At 47.4% G+C, this 14,154-nt stretch overlaps 1 protein-coding gene across 2 annotated transcripts in view; it reads right to left on the minus strand.

Annotated features, from left to right (window-relative positions):
• Positions 1-6,975: 6,975 nt before the first annotated feature.
• The window catches only part of LOC140425189 (transmembrane protein 196), an 81,021-nt gene continuing 73,842 nt past the window's right edge, over positions 6,976-14,154 (minus strand). For both annotated transcript variants that reach the window (XM_072509192.1, XM_072509189.1), the window contains one exon: positions 6,976-7,632. In XM_072509192.1, the coding sequence (XP_072365293.1) occupies positions 7,564-7,632 (69 nt within the window). In that variant the 3' untranslated portion in view covers positions 6,976-7,563. The remainder of the gene's footprint in view (positions 7,633-14,154) is intronic.

The raw sequence follows: 14,154 nt of genomic DNA on the forward strand, positions 1-14,154 counted from the left end.
TGATCCCAGGAATGGTAGGCCTAACAAACGATGAACGTCTGAGGATCCTGGGATTATATTCATTGGAGTTTAGGAGTTTGAGGGGAGATCTAATAGAAACTTACAAGATAATGAATGACTTAGATCGGGTGGACGTAGGGAAGTTCTTTCCATTAGCAGGGGAGACTAGGACCCGGGGGCACAGCCTTAGAATAAAAGTGAATCATTTTAGAACAGAGATGAGGAGAAATTTCTTCAGCTAGAGAGTGGTGGTTCTGTTGAATTCATTGCCACAGAGGGCGGTGGAGGCCGGGACGTTGAGTGTCTTTAAGACAGAAGTTGATAAATTCTTGATTTCTCGAGGAATTAAGGGCTATGGAGAGAGAGCGGGTAAATGGAGTTGAAATCAGCCATGATTGAATGGTGGAGTGGACTCGATGGGCCGAATGGCCTTACTTCCGCTCCTAGGTCTTATGGTCTTATGGACATTGGAGGGGGAATTTGAAAGAGGATAGTGTGGTCCAGTGTGTCAAAGCTGCAGAGAGGTTTTGAGGGGATAATGCATCACTTGAGGTTTGAAGGCGACAGTGCATCACTTGCTTTGCCAGTCATTCAGTGGGGCTGGTTTAGCACAATGGGCTAAACAGCTAGCTTGTAATGCAGAACAATGCCAGCAGCGTGGGTTCAATTCCTGTACTGGCCTCCCCGAACAGGATGTGGCGACTAGGGGCTTTTCACAGTAACTTCAGTGAAGCCTACTTGTGACAATAAGTGATTATAATTATTATTATCTGTTGTAAATATAATCTAACATCTGACATATCTGAAAAGTTCAGCTGTATCTTTGTTGAGATTGTAAAATGAAATGTTGTTACAATTTATAAACGGAGAGTAAACTGTTTTTTGAAGACATCACAATTTTAATTTTAAAATATTTCTGGTAAACGCCAATGTGCTTCACCTTCTTTCTTTTAAAAAGCATTTTAAAAATAAATAAATTTAGAGTACCCAATTCATTTTTCCAATTGAGGGGCAATTTAACGTGGCCAATCCAGCTAGCCTGCATATCGTTGGATTGTGGGGGCGAAACCCACACAAACACGGGGAGAATGTGCAAACTCCACATAGACAGTGATCCAGAGCGAGGATCGAACCTGGGACCTCGGTGCCATGAGGCAGTAATGCTAACCACTGCACCACCGTGCTGCCCCATTCACCTTCTTTCTAATGATCTTATTTCTACTACAAATTTCAGTTTTTGTCCACCTGGACTATTTTGATTGAATATTTAAGGTGTGCATCTGTTGAGGTTATTTTATTGGCAGTGCTTGCTGCACACAGGCATGTAGAGCACAAGGAGGCGTCGGGTGCATATGCGTACGCAGTCGCCAATGGTTGTTGGTGGTGGCTGTGACAGTGTGGGATGCGGTGGAGAACAAAAACAATGGAAGTTGTGGGGGTGGGAGGGGGAGGGGCAACAACAAAGTTCCCTTGAGTGGAGAGATCATTTCCATGAGGATTGGTAAGGCAAGAATGCGATGGACATGGCATGGGAAGGATAGGAAGAATTGTTGGGGATGGCATAGGAAAAATAGAATGGCATTGAATGGCTTGGAATGGGAAGGCGGGGTTGGCACGAGAGGGGAATTTTTACACATGGACAGCTTTATGTAGCTTTTCTTGAATGAGAGGAATTGGCTCTGTTAAATACTTTGGTGAAAAAAATAACTTGAAATCCTTTATGTAAAAAATACAGATACTAATTTGGCTGCAAATGTTTTAAGGGTCTTTGATTTCATTTACATATTAAAATCTCAAACAATGATTAAAACTGGAGAAATATGTTTCCACAATTGTTCTAGAGCGGTTGTTTGACAGCAATTAAGACTTACCATGCTATTAAAAGGGTATTTAGGCTGAAATTAACACTATTTTTGGAGAGTTTATTCTCTATCCACGAGACTATTACAACAAACACACACTGCTGGATATATTTGAATGGCGCACCAAACAGCAATGTGCCATTTTCCGAAGACTTACAGTGAATTTCGGACAGCAACTTGCAGATTCCCACGTTTAACTTCACAATTGTGGTCATCAGAAGCCTGATTTTTGCACAATAACAGTGTGCACTTTTAGCCTCACCATTATTTTCACAGCAAAGTACTTACTAGATTCACAGTCACTTCTAGCCCTTGAGTACTTTGACCAAGTGACTGCCCTTCTATGTTTGAATGTTGACAATGAGTATTGCCAGACTATTGCAGACCATTCTTCCAGTCGGAGGACATGAGTGCCCAGCTCGATCCTGTAACTTACCCTATGTCCACACATTGTCCAGCTGTAGTCACGGGACTAAAAGCAGCGATTGTGAATGACTTTCATTCCATCCTAGTCCGGGTACACCAAGGCCATTTGTCGCGCCTCCACCTCTAACTTGCCTGAAATGATCTGATACAGCCCAGTCTACTTATGGAACTTGGAAAATTCTTGGGCCAGTAATTTTCTCACACCTTGTCCTGCTCTACTGTACAGCTGAATGGGAGCAGCTCCAAGCAAATGACGAGCCTTGGTGTGTGGGGCACGGTTGTACAGGAGTGCATTTACCAACTGGAACTGCAAGTAGCATATTTTGATACATTTACTAATATTTATTAATGTTGATCAAAGGTTGAAGATTGTTACTTTAAATGTGGTACTAACATTTATCATACTATTTAGCAAACACATTTTTGCAGTAACTTAGAGCATTTATAGATATTTATAAACATTTGATGTCGTCCTCCCAGAAAGAGAAAACATACTTCTTTTTTGTCAACTGTAGTAGAAGAATAGACACTCAAAATAGCCCTGCTGGTTCACCTTATTATTTTCCCAATAATCCTTGCAGATTTACAATTGGAAATCATTTTTCAGTATCATTTGCATCAAGTGTACAGAACGTGTACTCAGCAGAAAGAAGTGTCCAAACAGCAGCATAGTGCACAACTGAAGATCATGTGGCGTAACAAACCCTGAACGGGGATTCTCCATTGGCTGATGCTGGAATCGTGAAACGCGATTGGCGGAGAGAATAGGTACGATGCCATAATCTCGGCGGACGCCGATTTGACGCCAAATCGGAATTCTCCGTCACCTCGACAGCAGCGTCAATGCAGTCCGGAACCCATGTACAGCAAACATCGTTTGCATATCATTCGCGGGCACTACCCGGTACTCTCCGAGCCCTCCGCGATTCTCCGCCTCCGATGGGCCGAGTTCCCAACGGCACGGTTCACTTGTGCTTTTAAAAATCATGAAACCGGCATAATGGCTGACGAGAGAGAGAGAGAGGAAGTAGAACATCGAGAGGCGCGACTGCGGGCTGCCAGGCTGGACACAGGCCAGGCTGACTGGGGTACCTGATTGGGCCCATGGAGGGGGCGGTGACGGGGTAACAGGCCGAGTGGCTGGGGTGACCCCCCCCTCCACCAGAATGGGGCAGTTCCCAGACACAGACCGCTATTGCTGCGACCTACAAGGCAGCCATCTTGCTGCGCACCCCAATGACCACCCACCTTGGCCCCTGGTTCTGCAGAGTGACAATGGCTCGGTGCTCTGTCAGATGGGTGTGAGGGGTGGGCTGGCCAGGGAGTTGCGGGGGGGAGGAATGGACGGATGTTGTGGGTGGCCTGGACTCGCCCAAACCACCGTACTTCCAGGTGCGCCATCATCTGGCAGATATGTCATACTGTCCCCCTGCTCAGTTGGCGACTTCGACGGTATGCCGGGTCCGGCATGCCCTTGAATGACAGGTGTTGCCAGTACACACGAGACATCATTCACCACCTCATCCTCGGCCTGTTGGGCGGCTGGATCTCCATCCTGGGCGGCTGCCTCCTGTTCCTCTGCGGCACGCTCTGCTGTTGCGGCTTCCTCCTCCTCCTTGAGCAGCTGCAGCTCGTACAGCTGCAGGGCGGGAGTCACCGGCACAGGCTCCATCACCTTCTCCTCCCTCGAGGTGCCCCATGGCCCCTGTGCTACTCTATGAATGGGGGTGCGAGCAAAGCTATCCCCTGAGGCTCCCCCAACACCTGGCACTGCCAGTCCTGGATGTACGCTCTGGTCTCGACCTGGGTCCGTACGCTCACGACCATGGATTACAGGGAGTGGACTGTCTGGGACTGTGCCACATCACCCATTGACTGTGCCACCACCTTCGGGGTTAATGTCACATCAGCCAGTGATTGTGCCATCTCCCTCTGGGACTGGGCCACCCCCCTCTATGCAGCGCCACATCAGCCAATGCCTGGGCAATGTCGCTGACGTTCCTAGCCATCGCTTGCTGTGACTGGGCAGGCGATGGCTAGGAATGTGTCATGGGAGTGTCCCTTTAAGAAATGTTTTTGTCTCATCACATGGCTTCAGTGGGTCATTGTGTGGGTGGAGCTGGGATGTGGCTCTGAGTTTTACTTTCACTTTGAGTTTGGCCTGGTTTGAACTGCACAGGTTGAAAAGTGTTTTTCTCGATCTTCATTTTAAAAGCTGTTACAGACTGCTTGGTAGCTTAAGAGAGATAATTGCTTTCTGGAAGGAATTCAAAACTGCTGTTTGAAAAGGGGAACAGAGCATCAATAACCAGCCGTATACCAGTGAGAATGCCGTGTGCTGGGCCGCACCTTTGAAAAGGGGGTTCTGGTTTTACTTGGATTTTGTTATTGAATTGGAACAGTTAAGGGGGAATTCATTAAGGGTTATACGTAGATTACTGTATTTGTTTGGGGTCTTTATGTTTGTAGTTGATAAAAGTTCTTGCTGTGTGTCTATACAAATGTTAACTAGGTTCTAAGAATAAAGCTTGTTTTTTTGATTAAAAACACCTAAGAAGTCCGTTGAGTAACACCTGAAGGCAGGCTCTTGTACTCATCGTAGCCCAAATCAATAAACAGTTAAAGGTGAACTCCATAATATACTTTGGAGTTTTCTAAAACCCAGCCCATAACAAGCGGCACTGCAATTTCCAGGTGGCTCTGGCATATGGTTGCCTGTGAGGTGGCAACCCTGTCCGGAGCCAGGGCCAGTGCCTGCACAGAATGTCCCAAGTCCATAGCTAAATCAGTCGCCCCAATGCCTCCACCGCGGACACCACCTGTGCAGTGTTGGCCTGGGTGGCACGCATGGTCGACACCACCTCCTGCACTGGATTGGACTCAACTGCAGGTACTGGATGCTCGCCGACAACCCCTCATGGCTGGCTCTGCGATTCCATCTTCATAATCGATTGGACTGCTGTTCCAGCAGCCAAAACCCGTCTGGACGGCGGCTAGTCCCTGGGGTCGGCATGCTTTCCGACTGTCTGCCCATCGGCATGGTGGAGGGTGTTGGAGACAGCTGTGACAGAATGTCAGTGTCATCCTCAGACTCGAGCTCCAGGGTGTCCTGCGTCTCGGGTGGAGGGCTGGCGTCTGAGCTGCTGTCCTCGACGCTGCTCGGCTCACGGGATGGGGCTGGGGGGGCTCCGGCTGTGGCACTGGCTGGGGGACACAAAATGTGCCCGCCGCATCTCCAGCAGGTCCTGCAAGACACAAGACAAGATGCATGAATAGACCGCGGGCCGGATGGGAGTGCAGGTGGTGGGGGTGAGGATAGCGGGGATGAGGGTGGTGTGGGGTGAGGGTGATGTGAGGGTGAGGGTGGTGGGGGAGGGGGATGGTTTTGGGGGGTGGGTTGACATGTGTGGCACAGGGAACTGCAACTCAGCAGGGTTTTACTTCCTTGCCCACGGCCAAACTCCACCCCGGCGATCTCCCTTTCCTCCGGGCTGCCCTCCACGTCCAGGGCCCTCTGCACTGCCACGGTGAGGGGTCGCAAGTCCGGCGGTCCCCCTCCAACTTTCTCCCGCTTCCAGCGGTTGTGGCCAGGCTTCCCCTGGGGGGGTGCAAACAGAAAGTAACTGTGTTAGACAATCTGACACATGGAGCCCAGGGAGTGGGTAGCTGATGGCCTCAGTGGCCAGGGCATCAGCTATGGCGGCCGGTACAGCTACCGGCATGTCGTGCAGGGTGGGCATTCTGCCGCCCTCTGAGTTGGGGTTGTAGGGTTACAGTTGTGTGGGCCGGTGGTTTACACCAGGGGCACAGTGCTGCCTACTCACCTTGGCCGCCCTGAGGAGGTCGTGCAGTTTTTCTTCGGCACTGCTGGCCGGCCTGGGGGGTGTTGCCCATGGCGCTCACCGCCTTTGCCACCTGAGCCCGAGCACGGCAAATGGCTGGCAGCCTGCTTCCCGGGCCAGGGTACAGGGCCATCAGCTGCTCCTGCACCCACTGCGCCCTGGAGGGTCTCCAGCTTGGCATCGGTGAAGTGTGGGGCCGTGTATCTTGCCGTCATCTTGTTGGCTGGGACGTTGTGTGTGGGGAGTGTAGTGTGTATATGCGGCTGCAGCTTGCCAGTCTCCAGAGTGTCAATCGTGAAACCGGTGAATCCCGCACCGTTTCTCATTGGAATTGATTGTGTTCCACGTGGCATCGGTGCTAGCCCCCTTAACAGTAACTGAATCAGTCCGGGTGCAGCACCAGTTTTGCTGTCATGGAACTCCACAAATTCTGCACTGGCATCAACACTTATCTCCAAAATGGAGAATCCAGCCCCCTTTGTATATGATGAAATCTTTGTGGTAGTATGTATTGGGGGTCATGTGGGACTGGAAGCCCTAATGTCATTGGCTGACAGATCCCGGGTCCTGGTTGGCCGTTGACCTCATACTCCGCCCTGAAGGCGAAGTATAAGAAGCCGGTGCCTTCCCCCGCATGCCAGTTTACTATCGGGCTGCTGGGGAACAGACACGCTTAATAAAGCCTCATCGACTTCACTCTGTTTGTCTCACGGAGTCTTTGTGCGCCACAATCTTCAATACCGTTAGTTTATTTTTTCTCAAACAAGACAGGTCTAATATTGCATTATAAGAGAGAGAAAGCAAAATGTGTTTAAAAAGCAGAAGTGTAGACTGATGACACAATGTTTATTTACCATGTTGTTTGTTTTGAAGACAGAATAACATTTATAGAAAAATATTGATTCGGAACTTTTAAATATAGAATTAGAGAATAAATAGTTGTTCAGTTGTCCAACGCTTACTCATTGCGTACATATTTTAGTGCATTCAGCATAGATACCATAACTTGGAGATCATTTTTAGCGTTGATAGCATTCCACAAAAAATACTTTTGAATATCAATAATCTTTCACGTTAAGTGCTTTCTTTGAAAGCTAAGGATAATAACTTCTTGCATGCTTCTTGAAAATCTGTTGAGTGATGTTTCTTAGTCTTTGATTTCTCACAAAATATTTCTGAACAGAGATATGTTTGGCTCTTGAATCTGCTTAACATCTTGCTGAAAACTCAGTGCTCAGCATTCTTAGCTTGGTTGAGAATGCAGTGCCACTCTGACACTCTGATCGTTCCAACAGAGGACAGTTTATTAAATGGTCCCGTGAAAACCTGCTGAACTCCACACTTTGGTATTGATAATTACGGGAAATGTAAAAATATCACATTCGTCATGCAGTTAATTGCTGAGAAGTTATTTCTCTGAAATATTCTTTTCATCATGTTGGTCTTCCATTCTGTACAATTTGTGGTATTCCATTGCTTATGTTATCTGGAATATCCTGTATCTGAAAAATACCAAAGAAAACCATTAGAGCGTGTCTTTTTACTGCTACAAGAATTGGTGAATGTAAAATATTAATTATGATATGTGACTGCATTTGAGTTGGCTGTAGAAGAGTAATGAAGGAGCATGTTAGGGAAGGAATATAATGGAGAATGAGGTCAGGAAAGTGGGCAGAGATTGGGTTACAGTGCAAAGATGAAATACAACAAGTAGAAAATGAGAGCAACAGGAAATAATGGCAGCAAACAGATTTGGGCACTGCTTTTTTGTTGGTGAGGTAACTAGTTTGATGCACAAGGTGCTGATGAAAGAAAGTGGACTCTTTGAGATTCTTGGGTAAAAGAGTAATCAATGTTACTCAACATTTTCTCAACAATTACCTTATCAAACACCTTAAGAATTTTATATGTTTCAATTAGATGATCTTCTAAACTCGAGGAAACATGGGCTTAGTCTACTCAATCTCTCCTCATAGGATAAAATGCCGTGGCCTAGGCAAGAATGTCCTTCTTTAAGGAAGGAGACCAAAGCTCAGTAGTGTTTTAACTGAGATAGTCATTCAGTGTAGGGTAGTCATGGAGCCAATCTTTACTCAATCTTACATGTATTTCGAGTTAAATCCTACAAGCTTATAGCTCCTAACTCCACGGCAGTACAGTTTCAGTGTCTCTTTTATATGTGCTCAAGTGAAACACCACCTGCATTCAATTAATGCTGTGTTTATTGACACGGCAACCGCAGAGGATGTACTTCGCCCAAATGCAGTGTGAATGCCTGCAATATCACTGTCAGCAATGTATCATGCGGCTACCTGCATTAAGTGGGGAAGGGAGTGGGTGAAGTGGGAATGGGAGTGGGTGAAGTGGGGTGAAGTGGGAACGGGAGTGTGTGAAGTGGGAATGGAAGTGGGTGAAGTGGGAATGGGAGTGGGTGAAGTGGAGAAGGGAGTGGGTGAAGTGGGAATGGGAGTGGGTGAAGTGGGGAAGGGAGTGGGTGAGGTTGGTAAGGGAGTGGGTGAGGTGGGTAAGGGAGTGGGTGAGGTGGGTACGGGAGTAGGTGAAGTGGAGAAGGGAGCGGATGAAGTGGGTAAGGGAGTGGGTGAAGATTTAGATAAGATAAGGTGAGGATGGGTCGAATGGCTCCTCTCTTTTGCAGCTCCTTGTTTGACTGCAACAATTTTAAAAAATTTATATTTTTGACAATTCTTAACTGTTTACTTGTTGTATCCACTCACTTTCCCACATACCCTTCTACGTCAGCAAACTAGGATATGTTACACTCAGACCGCACATCTAAGTCATTAATATAGATTGTAAATAACTGGGACCAAGTGCAAATCCTTGGAGTGCCATCCTAGTTACAGTCCTCCTCCTGAAAAAGTCCTGTTTATTCCTACCTCTTTTTCTTCTGTCCATTTATCAATCCTCAATTAATGCTAATATCAGTCCAATCTCACAAGTCCTTATTTTGTGTAATAACTGCTTATATGGCAGTTTTATCAAATGCTTTTTGAAAATCAAAATACACTGGGCTGGATTCTCTGATTTTGAGGCTATGTCCCCCACGTCGGCGTGGGAACGGTAGCATTTTACGACAGGAAAAAACAGGGTTGAACGGCTACCTATCCTCCATTTGGCTGGGGGCTAGCAGCCGAGCAGCATAAAAACCTGGCTCGAGCTGCCGATACGGGCCACAGAATTGCCGGGTCCGTGGCCACGCATGCGCACAGAGGCGGCCTGCAGGGGCTGCGGCATGCAACATGGCGCCGATCACTCGTGGACCCAGCCTGTGAAATAGTGCCCCCCCCTTTGGCCGGCTCTTGTGCCCCGTACCATCCCGCAACAGTGCCCCCAGCCCCTGGCACAGTCCCCTCTGCCCGCGAATCGGCCCTCCCCCGACTGTGGCGGCGCTGGACTGAGTCCGCAGCCGCCACATCAAGTTCCCGACGGATGAGACCACATGCGGCCGACGCCGTCAGGCACTCAGCCAGTCGGGCGCGGAGCATCGGAGGGGGGGGGGGGGGGCGGGCCTCAGGCAACATCCAGAGGCTGTCGATACGGCGCGCGCCGTAATCTCCGAGTACGCCTCTTTGGAGGGGGTGGAGCATTGCGAAAGCAGCGCCATCCCCGATTTGGTCATAAACAGGGACTTTACGGCCAATTGGCGAACAGAGAATCCCACCCCTCATATCCATTGGTCCCTCTTATCCATCTCATTTGTTATAGCATCAAAAACAACAAATTTGTCAAACATTATTTCCCTTTTATAAATCCGTGTTAACTCTGCTCAATCATATTATGATTTTTTAAGTGTCCTGTTACCACATTACTCTTATTAGATTCTAGTATTTTGCCTAATACTGATATTCCCTACAGTTCCCCATTCTATCTCTCTCCTCTTTATTAAAAAGCAGGGTTGCCTTTGCTACATTTTAATCCCTGGGAACTGTTCTAGAATCTCATACTTTCTGAAAAGTCAAAACCAATGGATCAACTCTCAGTAGCTATGTTTTTAAAAACTCCAGCCTAAAGGCTGCCGGATCCAGGGGACTTGTTGCTACTTGGTCCCATTGATTTTCCCCATGCTATTTCATTACAGAATGTTGATTTCTTTAAGTTTCTCATTCTGCTGAACCCTTGGTTCCTCATTTTTTCTGAATGCTTTCTGTGTCTTCTACCATGTGGATAAGTACAAAGCATTTGTTTAATATCTCTGCATTCCTTATTTCCCATTATAATTTCACCTGCCTCTGTCTCTTCTGGACCCATCTTTACTATCACTGATCCTTTCCTAGTTATGTTTGTTTAACCAGCTGGGACTGCGGTGCTGAGGACCCGGGTTCGAATCCCGGCCCTGGGTCACTGTCCTTGTGGAGTTTGCACATTCTCCCCGTGTCTGCATGGGTTTCACCCCCACAACCCAAAGATGCGCAGGTTAGGTGGATTGGCCACACTAAAATTGCCCCTTAATTGGAAAAAAAAAATAATTGGTACTCTAAATTTCTTTAAAAACGTTTGTCTAACCATTTAAAATTTAAGTAGGAATACAGGAATGTGAAATTAAAATACGTGGTGCAAAAATTACCTATATTAAACATAATATCTAACATGGTTTCCGTATTCTAGATAAAAATAATTTGGACGGATGTTTGTGTTCTAAAAGAAAAAAATAACAATTAAACTTAAAACAAAATGTACGAAATGAAAATTTGATGGAAGATCTGTTTGTATTTTAAATTCTACATTCCTGCCTACCCCCAATAACCTTGAATTCCTTTGCCCAATGAGGATCTATCTACCTCTGCCTTAAAACAATTCAGGGACCCTGCCTCCAGCACCTTCGAAGGCAGAGTTCCAAAGTCCTGAGAGAAAACTTTCTCTTCATCTCTGTCCTAAAAGGCCAACCTCTAACATTAAAGATGGTTCAGGGTCTTATATACTTCAATCTGGTCAACCCTCACTCTACTGAACTCCAGTGGAAACAAGCCCAGCCGTTGCAATCTTTCCTCATAATCAATCAACTGCTCGTGTCTTCCAGGTGACCAGTACCACGTTTTCCAAGGCTGTTGCATATTTTCATTCTGACACGAATGAAATTAGTCAGATCCAGAATGCTGTTGACTTTCCTGCAGTCACTGGCTTCCCAGAGGCACAGGGAGTCACTGGATGCAAAAAGTATGGAAACGAAGATGCCCTCAGACAGGCTGGGATCATCATCAGTTGTAAAGGATTTCACTCCCTCAATGTTTCACTGGCATGTGATCACTGGAAGGCCTTTGTGATTGTAGTGCAAGATATCCTGGAAGCTGCAATGATTCATTCATTCTGCAACAGTCACGTCTCCCAAAGGTTTTCATACCTCCACAAAGTGTGAGTGGGTGGCTTCTTGGGGACCTGGCTGATGATTCTTGTCAGGAACCGTTCCACAGATACTAAGGAGAAGTCTAACAAGAGCCACATGACCTCAAGAGTGATCACTGAGAAACCCACTGGGGCATTGAAGATGCAATTCGGGTGGCTGGGCAGGTCTGGGACAGCCTGTCATAAAGTACCAGTAATTGGTACAGAATGATTGTAGACAGCTACATTTTCCTGTAAGCCCAGAGCTGGGGAGCACTTTGCTCTATGTCAGTGGGATACTGAGCCACCAAGGTGAGGACTTGCTTCATTATGTATAAAGCAACAATCACACTCAGGCCGTTGGTCAGAGACAACAATTAGTTGCTTGCTTGTCACATCTGATTTTCCATGCAGGTGGTTACATTTTCCGTGGATGTGGACGTTGTGCAAACGCCTGAAACATTATAGCATTTTTGTTTGGGACGGACTCCTCTAATTTCTTTCTAAGGGTGTGCACTGCCTCTGGAAAAGCTGACAGAAGCACAAATATTTCTCACTGCTACTCTACACGTTCCCCAATCATGTAGGCATCCAAGAGTTGAGTATTTTCATCCAGTTGACCACTGTTTGGTGTGCCCTGCACTATCCGAAAGGCACTCTCCACTGCGGCCCCTGGCTCCAGCACCTGCTCACATGTAATGTGACAACCTCATCATCTCTAATGGAGTCTCTCTCCATTGAGGCTTGGGTATCTGAGAGGGTACAGGGTGACCAGGTGTCATGTGAAAGTGATCCTCAGACTCTTCGCCCTCCTCTGAGTGATCTTTGGCCTCTTCCTGCTCCAGCAGCTCTAGCACCTTTTCAGCAGCTGTAGGAAATGATAGACATTGATTAGAACTGACAGATGGAAAAATGTTCAAAGTCTACATTGTGTAGATTTGAACAGCTCAGACTGTGCTGAAAGTAATTCAAAGTAAGTGAATGTTAAATGCCAAGTGGCAGCATGTTAACAAATTCTGTTACCAGCTCTGTGAGCCACCCCATCTCTCCATTGCTGATGTCTAATGTCAATGTCACCCGGTTAATCTCTAAAGTGCTCTCCTCTAACGTAGTCAAGGTGGCTTGCGCTGCAGGTCGAGTCCTCGTCTGTGCCTCCCCCTGGATTTATGGGTTCTCTTGACCTGCAATGAGAAAAAGCAGAGAGTGTTGAGCGTAAGAAGTAGAATATGAGGATGGAATGAGAGCATTTGTATATAGTGACTGTGAGGAATGCGTGCAAGGTGAAGAAAGGATAAGTTATTGTTCAGATGGAGGTTTGAGGAGATGCCTGGAGTGAAAGAAATGTGTGAAACTGCAGAATGTGTTGGACAGAAGAGTGTTGTGCAGAAAAATGCTAGTGAAGTCAGAGAATGATGGCTTAAACCTTTTCTGACACTGCTTCCAGATCCTGGAACCTGACTCCTGCAGCTCACAGCCAATTTCCCACTACACCTCTTTCACCAGTCTTTGTGGCCTCTTTCTTCTTATCTGGAGAAACAGCACATCCCGGTGGGTGGTCTATTTCTTCACTTATACAAGCCTTCACAGTGAAAGATGGTCGCAGCCATTCCAAGCCCTTCCAGGATCCCTTTTAATAGAAGTCCTTCACTGAGTGTCGTCATCACGCCTGCACTATGTGATTGGTCTGTTAACTTGGAAGTGGGGCGCTACTGCCGAGGCCCCAGCTGCTTGACGCTTGGTGCAAGTGGGCAGTTTGCTTAAAGCTCTGCCCAATTTAACAAAAGGATTAAAAAGGCTGATCCGTTTCTAATACGTCATGCATGTTAATTGAAACAATGTTAGTGCCTTGCAATGGAATGACCAGAAGACATGCTACAAAAATACACAGACACAAGTCTTACCCCAAATATACAAGGGGTGGATGAGAACTAATGGCCTCGCTGGGAGACCTTGCCATGGTGCCGTTTAGCACAGATTTCCGTGCAAATGTAGACCAGGCATAATGGCACCTTGGGGGATGGCCCACACCATTGGAGGCCCCCAGGTGGTTGGGCTCTAGGCAGCGTAGTACTCTGGCACTCCTGCTGCCACCTAAGTGCCTTGGCACTGCCAGCCTGGCACCTTGTCACTGTCACCTGGGCACACCAGCAGTGCCACTCTAGCACTACCAGGGTGCCCCAGTGGCACTGCCAAGGTGCCTGGGTGCCAGGTTGTCTGTGCCAAGGATTGGACCCGGTGTGCCCTGTCTTTAAGAGGTGGGGTGAGGGGGGGGGGGGGGGGGGGGCTCGAGGAACCCCTAAGAGGTACGTTGGGGAAGAAGGGAGTCCGGAGGCTGCAGTGGAGGAGCAGATGGGGGGTTCAAAAGATCAGGGTGGCATGTAGAAATTGCAGCCAATCCGGTAGTCATCTTCCCGCACTGCAGGAAACGAGGTAAGTGTGACCAGGGTGGGTGTTCCCGACCACGGCCAAAAAAAATAACAGAGTTCCGTTCGGTAGAATGGTCATTCTCGGCGCTGCAGGCACCAAGAAACATCCAGCGATTGTGGCCAAAATGGGATTACGGGCACGATTCTCTGGTCTTGTTTTGCTCTCACTCAAGGCCGAAAATGAGAAACACACAGGCGCCAAAGAGTTTGCGATGCAACTGGGCTGCTTCCATATGCGAAATCGGGATCACGCAGTAG

This window comes from Scyliorhinus torazame, chromosome 6 (genome assembly GCF_047496885.1).
Source record: "Scyliorhinus torazame isolate Kashiwa2021f chromosome 6, sScyTor2.1, whole genome shotgun sequence".
In the NCBI taxonomy this organism is placed as follows: Eukaryota; Metazoa; Chordata; class Chondrichthyes; order Carcharhiniformes; family Scyliorhinidae; genus Scyliorhinus; species Scyliorhinus torazame.